This window comes from Pyrgilauda ruficollis, unplaced genomic scaffold (assembly GCF_017590135.1).
Source record: "Pyrgilauda ruficollis isolate IOZ18807 unplaced genomic scaffold, ASM1759013v1 scaffold10, whole genome shotgun sequence".
In the NCBI taxonomy this organism is placed as follows: Eukaryota; Metazoa; Chordata; class Aves; order Passeriformes; family Passeridae; genus Pyrgilauda; species Pyrgilauda ruficollis.
This window is the reverse complement of record NW_024508101.1, coordinates 15,497,219-15,511,727: the sequence shown is the minus strand read 5'-3', so window position 1 is coordinate 15,511,727 and position 14,509 is coordinate 15,497,219. Positions and strand designations below refer to the sequence as shown.

The following is a 14,509-nucleotide window of genomic DNA, read 5'->3' as shown; positions in this document are numbered from 1 at the left end:
GCTGTTCTATGAAATGCTGCTCCTGGGCTGAGTTGGACTGGCGCTGTGTCCCATTTCCATCGCCAGCAGGGCTGTTCCGGCTGTCGCTCGGACGCGACCCGCCCCAGAGTTCGGAAGGTGCCGCTGGAGCGGGGAGCGCCCGGCCCGGCCCGGCCGTGGCGGGGCCGGTGCCGCCACCGCGCGGCCGAACCGCGTCAATGCCCGGAGGCTCCTCGTGCCAAAGCCAGCTCCTATAAAAACCAGTTGGAGTTACAGTTATTCCTCCTCTTTTTCCGCCCCCCTCAGGCTTTGCAGCTGTTTCTGTTTCGGCTTTATGAGGTGGCAAGCCAAACTGTCCAACAAAACATCGCTCATTGTCACTTAGTGCTGCCTGTGGCAGATGCCTGGAAAGGTCAGACCATTGCTTCCAGGTAGCACAGTGAATCCTCATGTTTTAGCCCTTGAACTTATCCCCTTTTGTCACAGAAATGTTTATGTGTAGAGAGAAAATAACGTGAGTCCTTCTTACTGGAGTGTTGGTAGATGCTGGAGCATGTCCAGAGAAGGGAATTACGATGGCTGAGGGGTCTGGAGCATCAGTCTTATGAGGAGCAGCTGCAGAGGCAGCTGATAACTGCTTGGAGAAGAGGAGGCTCAAGGGAGACCTTATCACGCACCTGTCTGAAAGGAGGCTTTTCCAGCCAGGTGGGTGCTGGTCTCTCCTCCGAAGTAACCAGCAATAAGATGAGAACAAACAGCCTCAAGTTGTGCCAGGGGAGGTTTAGATTGGATATTAGGAAAAATGTCTTCAACAAAACCGCACTGGAACAGGCTGCTCGGGGGGTGGTGGAGTCACCATCCCTTTTTTTTTTTTTTTTTTTGTTTTTTTTTTTTTTTTTTTTTTTTTTTTTTTTTTTTTTTTTGTGTGTGTGTTGTGTTTTTGTTTTTCTTTTTTTTCCTCCACAGAATGAAGATCCTTTCCCCTTCCTGCACCCAATGTTTTCCCTACGTTCTTGTTGTGTTTCTCTTTAGGTTAGGGAGACCTGGTGGGTTTGCCCTCAGTTTAGAAAGGGATTGGTGGAACTCGGAAACTTTTCCAACAATCTTTGGAAAACAGCGCTTGTTGAATGTTACCCCATCTACCCCGCGTCTCCTCCCGTGAGCCAGGCTGCAATCCTGGGCTGGCTTCGGAGGAACCAGGGCTGTGGCACTGCGCCTCAGTTTTGGCGGGCTGAACTTCTTGGCCATTCGCCCTTAGTCGCAGGCGCCACCCTCCGTGCCCTGTGCGGAGCGGTGCCGCCTGTCCCCTCAGGGCTGGGCTGGGGCGGTGCCGCTGTGATCCCTCAGAGCCGGGCCGGGCCGGGCGGTACCGCTGTATCCCCTCAGGGCCGGGCCCGGCGGTACCGCCCCGCTGACGGGATCCGGCGCGACGGCGGCCGCGCCACTTCCTGGCGGCGGGAGCGGGGCGATGGCGGCGCAGGACGTGCTGGGCCAGACCGCACGGCTGGCCTCGTCCAGCGCCCTGCTGCAGGTGCGGGGCCGCCCCTTCCTCCTTCCTCCTCCTCCTCCTCTTGCTGCTGCTGCTGCTCGGCGGGGCGCCGCAGGTGCTTCCCGTGCGGCTTCTTTCACAGGTGCTGTTCCGGGTGGTCACCTTCGGGCTGAACGCCTTCACCCTCCGCTACCTCTCCCGGGAGCTCATCGGCGTGGTCAATGTCAGGTGAGGGAACTCAGAGGGCATCCGTGAGGGCTGTGGGGCAGAGCTTGTGCTCCGTGCTGCTCTGTGCCCTGTCACTGGCGATGCTGTGATTAATGCTGTGCAGTCTGTTCTTCGCCATGTCTCAGTGCTAGGTCATTTCATGCCTCCCCCGGTCTGTTTTGGCCAAAAACACCGGTAGCATTGGCCTGGTTTTTGTGTTTAAACCATCAGTCTGCGGAGGAAAAACTAGATACAATGTGCTTTTCCTATAGGATATACTCTGTATCATCATGTTTGGTTTGCAGCATGTATTCTTGCCATTTGAATCATCACACAAATTTACTTTCTCTCCGTTTTTAGGAGATTGTGATAATTTTAGCTCATATAACCATGTTTGCACGCCTGTAGGAATTTGTCTGCCAGGCACTTGTGTGTAGAAAAGAAATAATTTTCTCTCTCTCTCTTTTTTTTTTTGGTCCTTTTCACCGCCTTTAGGCTGACTCTGCTGTACTCAACAGTTGTCTTCCTTGCCAGGGAGGCATTTCGCAGAGCTTGTTTGAGTGGGAGTGCCAAGAGAAACTGGACCAAAACAATTAATCTCTTGTGGCTGACGTAAGATACCTTTAAAAGTTTACTTAGAATTTCTTGTTTTTGTCTGGGAGCTCACAGAATGAGAGGAAGTGTTTATTTACTGAGGTAATTATTTCAGAAGCCTCAGTTATGTTTCTGATCCTGGACTGATGTAGGAAGCTGCTCAATTCTGGTGCTTTAGCATTTGTGGACTTGATTTCTTGTTGGAGCACATGAGGAAGTCCATTGCCATTTCTTCTGTTGCTTGAGTTTCATTTATGCCATAGCTGTTGAAGGAAATCCCTGTTGCACAAATATCTAGCCCTATGTGTTTTCTTCCTCTTCCTGCTCAGTTTTGTGATTTTATTACCTGATGTGCACTTGTGAACCTGCAACATAAATGTGTTTGGGTAGCAGAGATGTGAAAAGGTGAAAGAAAGTGTTGGAATTAAACAACAAGGAGGAAGTAGGGTTGGCTCTTTCAGCTGTGGTGCTGTTTATAGCAGAACAGCTTAAAGTCCACAGGGCGCTGCAACAAGCCAATCACACACTGCAGTGTGATAAGGATAAAGTGGATTTTATGGCTTGTTCTGGTTCTTGATTCTCTCTGCTCTCTCTGTCAGCTCTAGCTGCTGTGTAGCCCCAGCTGGGCTGGGAAGTAAATATACCTGCCTGATACAGTTGAAAACTACCCCTGCGTGATAAAATAGTATTCTCCCACTGGGGCACCTGACTTTCCCTGGAACTGCCCAGCTGTTAACTGGATCTGGCCCAGGAATGGGGGTTATGTGTGGTCATCTGCATCCAGGTATAAAGCAGAGGGATTGTCCCTGTCAGGGAGAGGTCTAATACTAATATTTAAAGTGTGTTGTTTCTGTTCTCTAAGCTGTACTGCAGTCAACTTTCTGCTGTGTGACAGCCTTTCAAGCGAGCATTAAATGACAGAGATGACATTGACTGTGTGCATCTTTTTTTGTTTTAAACTTTTTCTTGTAGAGAAGCATAACTTCAAATGAAGGTTAACTTTGGTGAAGCATCTGAAATATCTTAGGAGCTTGATGTCAAATATCTTAGGGGTCTGATAGTGTGAGGATCTAAGATATCTTACACCAATGATGCAAAACTTGATGGACTCTACTAGAAGCTCTGTGTTTCTGAAGCAGTATCAGCAGAACAGGATGTGCAGGCTGATGTGGGATCAAAATTGTTTGGTCCTGAGGCACAAAAATGCAGATATTTGACCTTGTGGGTCTGGAGTAGAAAATGGACAACTCAGGAAAATGTTTTCCTGTGTCTTGCAGAGTGCCTTAAGGGTGTTTATTACAAAGGAAAATATTCATTCTTGGTATGGTAATATGGTAACAACGGGAATTAATTTCTCAGGGACTTTTTTTGTGTAATCATTGTGGCCATATGTGATATTGTAATCTAATTTTCTTCTTTTTTTTTTTTTTTTTTTGGGGTTTTTTTTTTTTTTATTTCCATTGAAGGGACATTTCCATTAATTAGTTTTTATGTTAACTTTTTAGAGTCCCTCTTGGTGTCTTTTGGTCTCTTATCTTGGGCTTAGTCTGGCTACACTTGCTTGAAGTACCCGACCCTTCTGTGGTTCCTCACTATCAGGCTGGTGTAGTGGCATTTGGTCTTTCTGCCATTATTGAACTCCTGGGAGAGCCATTCTGGGTTTTAGCACAAGCTCATTTGTTTGTGAGACTTAAGGTTAGTAAAGTCCATGGGGTGTGTGCATGTGGGGGGAATCTTGGCTGAAAAGAACAGGTTACTGACTTAGATCTTTGTATATTCAAGCATATAAAACCCCTGTGTGTACTGTTTAGCACTGCATGGCCTGGCTTGTAACATACCCAGGAATTGGTACCCATTAAAGCAAGCAAGTTGGTTTATTTAAACATTATTACCTTCAAGATCCTTAAATCCTGAAACATAGGTTTTGGTTGGAGGGAGAGACACACTGCTTCCATAATTCTACATGAAGTATTGAGACTATCATAGTCTCAAGCAAAATTTTCTCCCTTATGTCCTGTACAAAGGACTGGGAAAATTTGTAATGGAGGAACTAGAAATGCTAGAATTGAAAACTTACACAGAAATGACAATCTAAGTTGGCCAGCTCAGCAGAAAGAAACTGCCATAAAGTCATACTGGCTTTGAAAATCTTACATTCCTACATCAATTCTGTGCATTAAACATATAAATTTTAAGCTTGTGTATGTGGTTAGGTTGCCAGAAAATAACCCTTCTCTGTTTTGTGTTTCTTAAAGGTAATTGCTGAAAGCCTTTCAGTAGTGTCAAAATGCATTTTGACAGTTACTTTAGTAATCCTTTATCCTCAGTGGGGCCTTTACATTTTTTCCTTGGCTCAGGTAAGTTCCCTTTGTTCTCTCTCAGCTGAATTTTAATTTTCCTTTAACATTTAGCCTGCTGAAGAACTTTGGGGAGCTGAGAGAAAAAGCTGCTGGGAGGTTTAAGATTTAGAATTTGTATTTGGTATTTTCCTGATGCTCATTATTGACTTGGTGCTTTGACGTTGAGTTAAAGGGAGGTAGAAGGAAACACCTTCCATCTGTGAAGGCACGTCTTGCAAATAAGGTTATGTTATTCTAATCACACAGAACTTTATCAGCCTGTACCGCCAACCTGCATTACCTTATCAGAAGGTGCTAATCAAGTGCAATTAATTCAGGTTAAAACTTTTTCTTGACGACAGTGAAGGAGGGGTAATTTTTTTCCTTCAGTTTTTGCCCTGGCTGTTGTAGATCACTTATAATTGATGGAAATTGGAAATGTTCTATCAAGTGAAGATGTAGGCAGTAGCTCCTCTGTCAGCTTGATTTTTGATTGAGTAATTGCTTTATAATTGGACCTTCAATGTTCCATAAATTCTGAATAAAACAGGAAAATTAGCAAAGGTCTGTGATAAGCTACAGGTTAAAAAAAGATCAAAAGATCAACAACATTCTTAAGAACTGTTCAAATCCTTACCTAGTTTAATATTTGGTAGGCATAAAAACTACTTACATTTTATTCTCACTGTATTTTCACCTAGTATATAATTCCACGTTTCTAAGTTAATTTTATTTCACTGTTTTTCTTCTCTCCCTCCTGATCTTCCCAGCTTTTATATGCCAGTGTTCTGGTAATGTGCTATGTAATTTATTTTGTGATGTTTTTGGGATCTCCTGAAGCCACAAAGAAGTCATTTCCAGTTGCTAGAGTGAAAGCTCTATTACCTAGCTTTGTGGAAGATGAGGTAAGTTGTGCAATTTGTTTCTTGATTTTCTTCTTGAAATCTCACATGAGGGCACTTTGAATGTTGCTTTTAGACTGGGGAGTTAATTGAGTGGTTTTGGGGTTATTTTTGCACTACAGAAGATATGATAGATTAAGTAAAAAATATTGCATAGAAATTGTGTTTGAAGTTTGTATTAGTAAAATTCTTGTCAGAAAAACATAATGAATCTTGAACTCTTTGTGGTTGAGGGTTTGTTGTTGCTGACTTGGTTTGCGCAAAATCTTAGTAGACATTAACTGGAGATAGACCATCTGCACTGTGCAGGGGAATGACCAGCTATCACTGGATCTGAGGCAGAAAACAAACCAGAGCCATATAACAGTGGAGTTTTTGGTACTTTGATCTCTGCACAAAATAGCCGTGATGTTCCACAGTATCCTAGAGACACTCAAATATCTCTCATACAAAAATGAAGCAAAGCAAGAAATGAAAAGACTCATTGAGGAAGGCAACATTCTGGATAAGATTTACAGATTGGAAATATAAAGGTGGTTCTTGGTTGCAAGTCTTATAAGGACTGTTTGAAGAGCAGTAAACAATACCTCCAGTGAGGGTGGAAATTGTACTGGCATGTTAAACACCTTGGATATTTTTTTCCTAACTCTAATCTTGATTAGTATTTTCTCTAGAATGCTCTTATGGGTACTTTGTCTGCAGCAACAGCACTTTTCAACAAGGGGATCAGTTTTTGCCAGAGCAGTGATGTTGGTGCTTGAATTCAGCAGTGGTTAATGACTGTGGCATTGTGGGTTTCCTCACCACCGCAGTTAGAGCTACCCTGCAGTGTTGCACTGCCTTGCTGTTTTCTATTGCTACTGTAATGTCAATCACATGTGTTACATTTCAGGTTTTTTTTTTTGCAGACCTTTGTGAACTGGAAGGAAGCACGCTTGACTTGGAGTTTCTTCAAACAATCCTTCTTGAAACAGATTTTAACAGAGGGTGAGGCTTGACATAGAAGTGTGAGGGAAGAGGGCTCAGTTTTGTAAATAGAAAACTATTTACAAAATTGACTTAAAGCTTCAGAAAGCTTGGGTGGGGGAAGATGAGGCGCGTGGTTGCCAACCTGAGTAGAGTTTCTGAAGGTTTTCAGAACTAGGTGCTGTCCCATTTGACTTTGTCTCTTGAATGCTTAGTATTGGAATTGCCTGAACAAGTATTGGGAAAGATTTAGGGGCTTATTCTGAAGTTCTTTATTTTGAACTTACAGGTGAACGATATGTGATGACTTTTTTGAACGTGTTAAATTTTGGAGATCAGGGTAAGTGTGATGGTATTGTGAAATGGTGACAGAGTTTTCTTAGTCACTGCTCTTCATGTGGTTCTGAAAATGACTTAAAGTGTTTGAAGATAGCTTGAAAGTCTGAGAATGTTTCAAAGCCTTTGAGCTGCATTTCAGGGAACTATTAATGAATTGAATTATAGAACAGCCTGGTTTGGAAATGACCTTCAAGATTATATAGTTCCGGCCCCCCTGCCATTGACGTTCATTAGATGTATATCTTTCTCTTCTCCTGTGTCAGAAAATCCTTACATTCCTTTTCTTAGTCAGTGAACTTTATCAGCAAGATATATATAACTTCTACAGCAAGAATTTTAAATGTGGTTTGGTGCTGTTCTAGATTAATTTCTGTCTAGTTGGTGCTTTTGTCTTACCTTTGCCATGAGCAAACCTTGCAGTTTTAAGCTGTGGTTGCTTGACTGTCAGAGTTTTTAGAGAATATTGCTTCATTGTTGCACTAAATACCACTTGTTTTCTCTTTTTTTTGAGGTGTTAAATCAGAATTCTTCTTGTTATTAAAGACTTGAAATTAAAATATGTCTTTAAGCTGTGGTTGCTTGACTGTCAGAATTTTTAGAGAATACTGCTTCATTGTTGCACTAAGTACCACCTGTTTTCTCTTTTTTTTGAGGTGTTAAATCAGAATTCTTCTTGTTATTAAAGACTTGAAATTAAAATATGTCTAAAACTCTGGGATTGCCTTTTTTTTTTAAGGTGTCTATGATATTGTGAATAACCTTGGTTCGCTGGTGGCCAGGTTTATCTTTTTGCCTGTTGAGGAGAGCTTTTACGTATTTTTTGCTAAAGTGTTGGAAAGAGGGAAGACTGTAAAGGATCAAAAGCAGGTATGTTTATTTGGATTAATTACATGTCAAATGCTTGATTTTTGTTACAGATAAGTTTCATCACAGAAGTGTGATGGACAGAAATGTGTGTTTGAGTATTGAGGCTGTTAAAATTGAAAAGAGGAGAATAAAAATGTTGAGTCAGACTGGACCAAAAAGAAAAGAGAATAGGTAAAATGCTAATGAAATAGAAATCATAATATGCAGTGGCATAGTGCTGCCTTGCATCAATAAAGGTAACCTCAGCTGCTCCAAACAGTGTGATGGAAAGCCTACTCTACTGTGTATTTCCAGATGTAGTAAGCCATTATTTAAATAATGAAATCTATTGAATAAATGCTATCTGGAAGTACTTTATTTACTTAAACGTATCAATAGCTGTTAAATAATGTTTCTGAAGAGTGCAGCTTTGGGAAGAAAAGAATTGGATTTTTCTTGTGTGTGTGAGTTATATGAGGAGGATTAATGTATAAGTGCTTTTTTCCACAGAGTGATATTCTTGGTCACTCATGAGGGTCAGCCTGTAGCAGTTCTGCTAATTGCACATCAGCACACAACTAAATCCTGTGCTTCAGGTCTGTGGTGGGCTAAGGGAGGTGTCTGTGTGTGTATTTGATATAAAACCTATCTGATATGTAGAACTGAAAAAAATGGTGGAATAATAAATCTGTAAAAAGTGTTAGCAAGTTAAGAGCATGTGTGTGGATAATTCAATAACAAAGGATACATTTCACACCTTTTTACTGGATGCAAACTGATTTGTTTCTCTGAAGGAGCATTTCTGCACCAGAGTGGCTATTATTACATTGATTTTGGTTCGTGTGATTTGCTGTGTTTTTTTCAGGATGATGTTGCTATGGCTGCAAATGTATTGGAGTTGCTGCTGAAACTTGTGCTCCTGATTGGCTTCACCATCACTGTTTTTGGCTATGCCTATTCTCAGCTGGCTCTGGATATTTATGGAGGCTCAATGCTCAGTTCTGGAACAGGTAAAGATTTATAGACCTGGCAAAAAACCCACCACTCTTTAGGAAAAAAAAAAACAAAAAACCAAAATCCTACAGCTATTATGAATCTTTTATAAATCAGCAGGATTTTTCCTGTGAAACTGCTATTGAAATCTGTGATTTTGCTCATCAGAATCCTTCGCCTTGCTTATTTGTGTTCTTGACAAGATATCTAGACAGGAAACTTGTTCAAATGAACTTAAATTTCCATTGTTAGTATTAACATTACAAGTTCTATCTCTTACTATCACTGCCTGTAAAACCTAAGTGGTTTGATAAAAGAAATCATTAACTATTTGTCTTTTTAATGTGTTTTTTAGGTCCAAATCTCCTCCGGTGTTACTCGTTGTATGTCCTGTTTCTTGCTGTCAATGGAGTAACAGAATGTTTTACATCTGCCTTAATGTGCAAAGAAGAAGTGGACAGGTAGGAAACAGTGTCTCCAAAATGTTCTTGTGAATTTATTTGTGCTGACCTTAAAAAGGAATTGGTGCCTTTGAAATTGGCACAAGTAATATCCTGCCCCACAGAAAAGCAACTCCTTGCTAGGCTGTGTGCATTTAGATTCAGATGTAAAAGCTTTAGCAGAAGTTGAAAAGTTTGGGTAAAAAGAGTCAGAAACTAAGAAATAAAGATTGTTAATTTAGCTTTAGGCACATCACTAACTGATAAAATAATTTAAATCTGTGTTTTCGGCACAGAAAGTTACACTTTTTAAGACAATCATTTGACTCATTGAAAATTTGCAACTGTTAACATTTTTCATGTACAGGTACTGGGCATACACTTAGGAATGATCCAAGCTGTGGGTGTGAATCCAGTGCTTTACTACTGTGTAGGAGGTTGGACTAGGTGACCTCCTGAGAGCCCTTCCAGCCTGGATTATTTCCTCGTTCTGTGTCTAGGCTGTCCCTGATGTGGCCCTTTCAAATTAATTTCAGTGAGGTCTATTTTCCACAATCAAAGTAGGAGCTTTTTTGACTTTGCAAGGGCTGCTTTCACAACCCCTTTAAAATGTGTACTACTTTTCCAAGTCACTGTTTGTAACAGAAATGAAATAAAGTGTTGATTTGTTCTTGAGCATTCATTTTCTTTAATATAGTGCTAACATAAAATAGCAAAAAATGCACAAGTTTTTACATTACTAATAATTGTTATTAAATTTGGTTTTCTGCAATGAGTGCACAACTGATTAGTGTAATAGAATTTCGTTCACATAATGTAGTTCTTGGTTTAATTTGGTTGATGTATTTTCTATTCTTTCAAATTATTTTTTTTTATCCTCTCATTTCTCAAATTTATTTTCGCTAGAAGATGGTAAGAGAAATTATGTTACTGATGTTAGAAAATAAAAGATCATTAGTAAATGAATGCTGGATCTGCACGCATTGTGGAATTATTTCCTCTTTTTGTTTTTTTTTCCCTAGGTACAACTTTGTTATGCTGGCCTTGTCTTTCATATTTCTGTGCATCTCTTATTTCCTGACCCACTGGTATGGCAGTGTGGGCTTTATCCTTGCCAACTGCTTCAACATGGGCATCAGAATAGCTCACAGCACCCACTACATCCATCACTACTTCAGAGAAAGCACCCACAGACCCCTCACAGGCCTGCTGCCCTCACCAGCTCTGCTGCTGGTTTACATCCTCAGTGCTGTGGTCACTGCTTTCTCAGAGGTGAGCTCCTTCCTCTCTGCTCTCACTGACCATGCTGCTGTCAGGTGACTTTTGTGTCCACAAAAAGGGGAGTGCCATTAGGAAAACAGGCTTTTGAGGGTCGGCTGGGAAATCTGCAGTACAGAAAGGCAGGCTATATTGTTAAGAGATTCTTTGTATCAATGTTTTCTGCCACCTGTACAAGGTGGATCTGGCAAGTAAAGTAAAATTTAACACATTTCTGCTGTGTGTAGTTAACCCATGTTGTTAGTTATTTACAATGGAAATTTTGCAGTGGCATTAAGAAACTGGCATAAAAAATTCTGTAATAAAAGCAAGTAATAACTGAAACTAGAAGAAAATGAAAAATTGCTAAGAGCACATTTAACACGTTTATTCAGTACAAGATGGTAATTGTGCAGGCTGATTGTTAAGGGGATTGGAGCTTTTCAGTGTACAAAAATTTGACAGCTTGAAAATCCATTATGCCTGAGAAAGGAGAATTTTATATTTTGGAGTGGGAGATTTCCAGTTTGGTTAGAAAATATGTTGCTGTACAGTAGCAGACTTGTCTGATAGCAAAAGAAGAGTTTTGTGTCATCTCAGTTAACACATTTCTGCATGCCAGATAACAGCAGCTTCCTCATTTGCAAGATATCTATTGAATGGTTATTTTTTGCTGAACTTAAGAAGGCAAATGTTTTGACTCCTGAAGATGATTTTTTGTAGGGTCGGTGCATGTGCACAACCACGCTTGGCTTCATGGTGATGTTGGTGTGTTGGACTGAGGTGTTGGACCTTATTTCTTGTTGTGACAGTAAATGCACTTTGTGCTGGCTGGTTTTACTGCAGTGCCTTGCTTTCTTTGTTGTAGGTGTTGTTCTGCTGTGACAAGGGCTGGATGGCCAGGCTGATCCACATCAGCACGGGTGCCCTGTGCCTTGCAGCAACCCTGGTTACGATGTTCTGCACAGAGACCAAGCTCATCCACTTTGTCAGGAGCCAGTTCCTCTCCCGCTATCTGAAGAAAGGAACATGACCTGCTCCTGTGCAGAACAGTTCTTGTATGTGCTTGCAGTAAAGGGCTGTGGTTTTTGCCATAAGATCTGCATGGAAAAAAGGTTTCCACATGTGTTTGGAAGCATTGATAAGGGAGTGGCAATGTTGACAACTGCCACATGAATATTATTTTGTCTTCTGAACTGGTCAGTACAGCAAAAGAGAGGTGAATAATTTTCTCTTTATGCATCATTCTTGTCTAAGCTTTTCTTCAAACAGCCTCTGAAGATCTAAGCTGCACCCCCTCACATAACCTGGTTGACAGACTGCATGTAGAGAGCTCCCCTTCCTGCCACTGGGCAGTGTGGGAAGGCCTGATGTGGTTTAGAAGGCTCTTATTTGGCATGGGTGCTGCTTAACTGGGGAGATGCTCAGGGGAAAAACCCCCAAAACCAACCACAACAATGAATGCCATAAAAATACCCAGAAGCTGAGGAGAACCCTAGAGCAAGGACCAGCACCAGTGTGAGTGTTGTGGAGCAGAACACAGTGTGGTGCAGGGGGATTGAGCTGTCACTGTTTGAAGTGCCAAGCGGGCAACAGAAGATCCTGACGTTTACAAGTAAATTAATGGAATACACAGTGTGTGTCCCTGCTGGCTCTGTGAGATTATTTCATTCAGCAGATCCTTCATGTCTGAGGGCATTGATTAACTTGTCAGAAATACTCTGAAGCCTTAGCTGGAAGAGGTTTTGGGCATTGTCTGCAGAAGGTGTTGAGTACAATCACTAATGGTGCAGTTCATAAGGTTACTCATAAAACTTGTTGCTTTCATTCCATTGTTTTTGGGTTTGTCTGGGATTTTAAATGCCAGCATGAACAAACTTATCTCAATAAAAATTATTTTGTCTGTACAATTGAATGTTAAATATATTTAATAAGATTTTTTACAAGGAATTATGCATATTGAAGATGTCTTCATTGGGTAGTAAATACTTCCTTTTGTTCCAATGTTTTCCTCATATCTTATTTCTTTACGTGTTCAGTCTCAACCTCTGGATTGGTTTTTTTTTTTTGGAATTGATGAAAATTTGGACTTTCAGTATTCTAAAATTCCATGTAAGGCTGCTGGTTTAAGTGTACTAATGGCATATTGTATTGCTGGTCTAAGATCTGAACGGGGCAGTTTCAGCATGTACGAGTGGCAGGTTTATAATGATCAATGTTCCCTTTGCAGTTCTTCGATGGACCAAAAAATGTCAGGGTATGAGAAATGTGTGCTCAGACGTGTGCAGTTGAAAGCTTTTAGTTTAATTATGTAGCAACTCTGCAGATCCTCAGACTGCTGAAAAAAACCTCACTGCAGTGGCATTGTGGAGTTCACTCTGGTGCCATCAGTGCCCAGGCTGAAATGCTTTCTAGTGTCAGGGCCTTCAGCTTGTAGTTAGAAATGTTTTCTAAACTCTGGTAATTCCCACTTGGAAAACATTGCCAAAGATACTTTACATGAGAATTTGGTGATTAAAAAATGATCATAGAGAGGCCAAAATGTGACAGTGAAGGGAAGGTAGTGGCCTTGCACAGCCAAGGGCAGTTGTCTCCATTGCCTGGCTGGAAGGAGTAGAAGCAGATGATTCTTCTTACACTGTTTTGAAATCTGTCAAAATGAAACAAACTCTATATTATTCTGTTCTCTTGATTGAATTCAGTAGTTTTTGTCTTTTACATTTTTCTCTTCTGAATGGTCCTACAGCTTTTTCCTCTTTTCTGTCTGCTGTGGGGTTAGTTATGAAATACAGCTTCAAATATTGCAGAGGGTTGAAACTTCTTTATGGTCAATGCTTACAACAGTTGCTTCTCCTTGTTAGTAGTGCAAAAAAATCAAGACAATTGAACCTATGGACTGTGACTTAAGGTCTGTCTTTTCCTGTATGCCTTTGGGATCCTACTGTGGTAATATCTCAGTCTGTACAGTGAATTTTTATAACCCTTGGAATGATAAATTTTGTACAGCCTTGCACCTAAGTGCTTTGTAGATGGAAGAACTTCTCATACCAAATTGAAGCTTGAAGTCCTTCTGCCTTGTCTGCTCTTACAGCCCCAGCTGTACACTGATATTACTTCTGCTGCTTGTAATCTCATAGGTAGGGTGATGTGAGATCTTGTTCAGTGACATGACCTGTGTAGTCTCATAAATGTTATTTAATATAAATTAATTATTTAATATAATGTTAAATAATTTAAAGACAACATACATTTTTATACCACTTAGTTTTATTTCATATTGGAAATATGATTTGTCTTATTTCATATTGGCAGATCTCACATCTTGTGCTATTTTCTATGAATCAGGAAGACATTGAAGGTGACTTAATGATTGCTCATTAGCAAATTAAGGACACATTCTTCATTTACACATCAGCTCAGTGATGGTTGACTGGTGTTTGTGATGTGGGATGTTTTATTTTTAATGTTTTATGAGGCAGGAAACTGCAAGGAGAGATAGGAAGTAGAGACCTATGAAACTGCTGGTTTCTTATTTATCAGTGGGATCGTTAATGTCAGAGCTGTTAATTGCTTTATTGCTAAACTAGCGAAGTCTCAAACTCGGGAACAAAGTTGAGATTGAACTTGACCATGTTTTCCTTTTGTTTTAGCCCCGTTCATCAGTCAAAAGCACAACTGTCTGAAGTGTCATGAAGCTGTTTTGCAGTGTTCTGAAATCTTTTAGTTTCAGCCAAAGGGGAATGAAACATTTTCTTTGGTGGAAAAGGTTATTTCATGCTTTGTGGTGTGTTTTTCTTGGTTTTTGGATGAATGACTTTCAAGGCAACACTAAATAAAGTTTATTTCCTTTATATTTTGTTTTTGTCTTCCACTTGATGATTATTGGAGTTTTATTTATATCATTGGTACAGCTGATGCTTGAATTTGGTTGGATTTTCTAGGATATTTTATGTGTAAATTCAATGATCAACCTAGACATACACACCATTTCCTAGCACACACACATGGTTAAGATGTGCTGTAGTAATTTTGAAATGTGGCATCATTATAGTAAATGTTTCCCTCTTTGTTTCTGTCAAATTGTTTGTATGAATTGGAATGGCCAAGTTCCTTTGTTTGCTTTTACAATGCATTGTGATAAAAACTGATTCAGTGGCC

General features: G+C 40.5%; 1 protein-coding gene across 1 annotated transcript; it reads left to right on the top strand.

Moving 5' to 3' along the window:
* The first annotated feature begins 1,314 nt into the window (after positions 1 to 1,314).
* RFT1 (RFT1 homolog) lies at positions 1,315 to 14,202 on the top strand. The gene is made up of 13 exons (XM_041464531.1): positions 1,315 to 1,510; positions 1,611 to 1,696; positions 2,171 to 2,287; positions 3,775 to 3,964; positions 4,525 to 4,626; positions 5,379 to 5,513; positions 6,419 to 6,497; positions 6,766 to 6,816; positions 7,552 to 7,682; positions 8,527 to 8,671; positions 9,010 to 9,115; positions 10,117 to 10,366; positions 11,220 to 14,202. Exons 1-13 carry the CDS (start codon positions 1,448 to 1,450, stop codon positions 11,382 to 11,384), a joined length of 1,620 nt encoding a protein of 539 aa, XP_041320465.1. The 5' UTR covers positions 1,315 to 1,447; the 3' UTR covers positions 11,385 to 14,202.
* Positions 14,203 to 14,509: the final 307 nt, after the last annotated feature.

What these genes read in the sequence shown, in the direction of transcription:
- RFT1 (XM_041464531.1), top strand. Translation starts at nt 1,448, where the DNA reads ATGGCGGCGCAGGACGTGCTGGGCCAGACCGCACGGCTGGCCTCGTCC. An exon ending in ATTAATCTCTTGTGGCTGAC is followed by an intron (nt 2,288 to 3,774) that starts GTAAGATACCTT and finishes TTAACTTTTTAG; the next exon opens with AGTCCCTCTTGGTGTCTTTT. An exon ending in GTTAAATTTTGGAGATCAGG is followed by an intron (nt 6,817 to 7,551) that starts GTAAGTGTGATG and finishes TTTTTTTTTAAG; the next exon opens with GTGTCTATGATATTGTGAAT.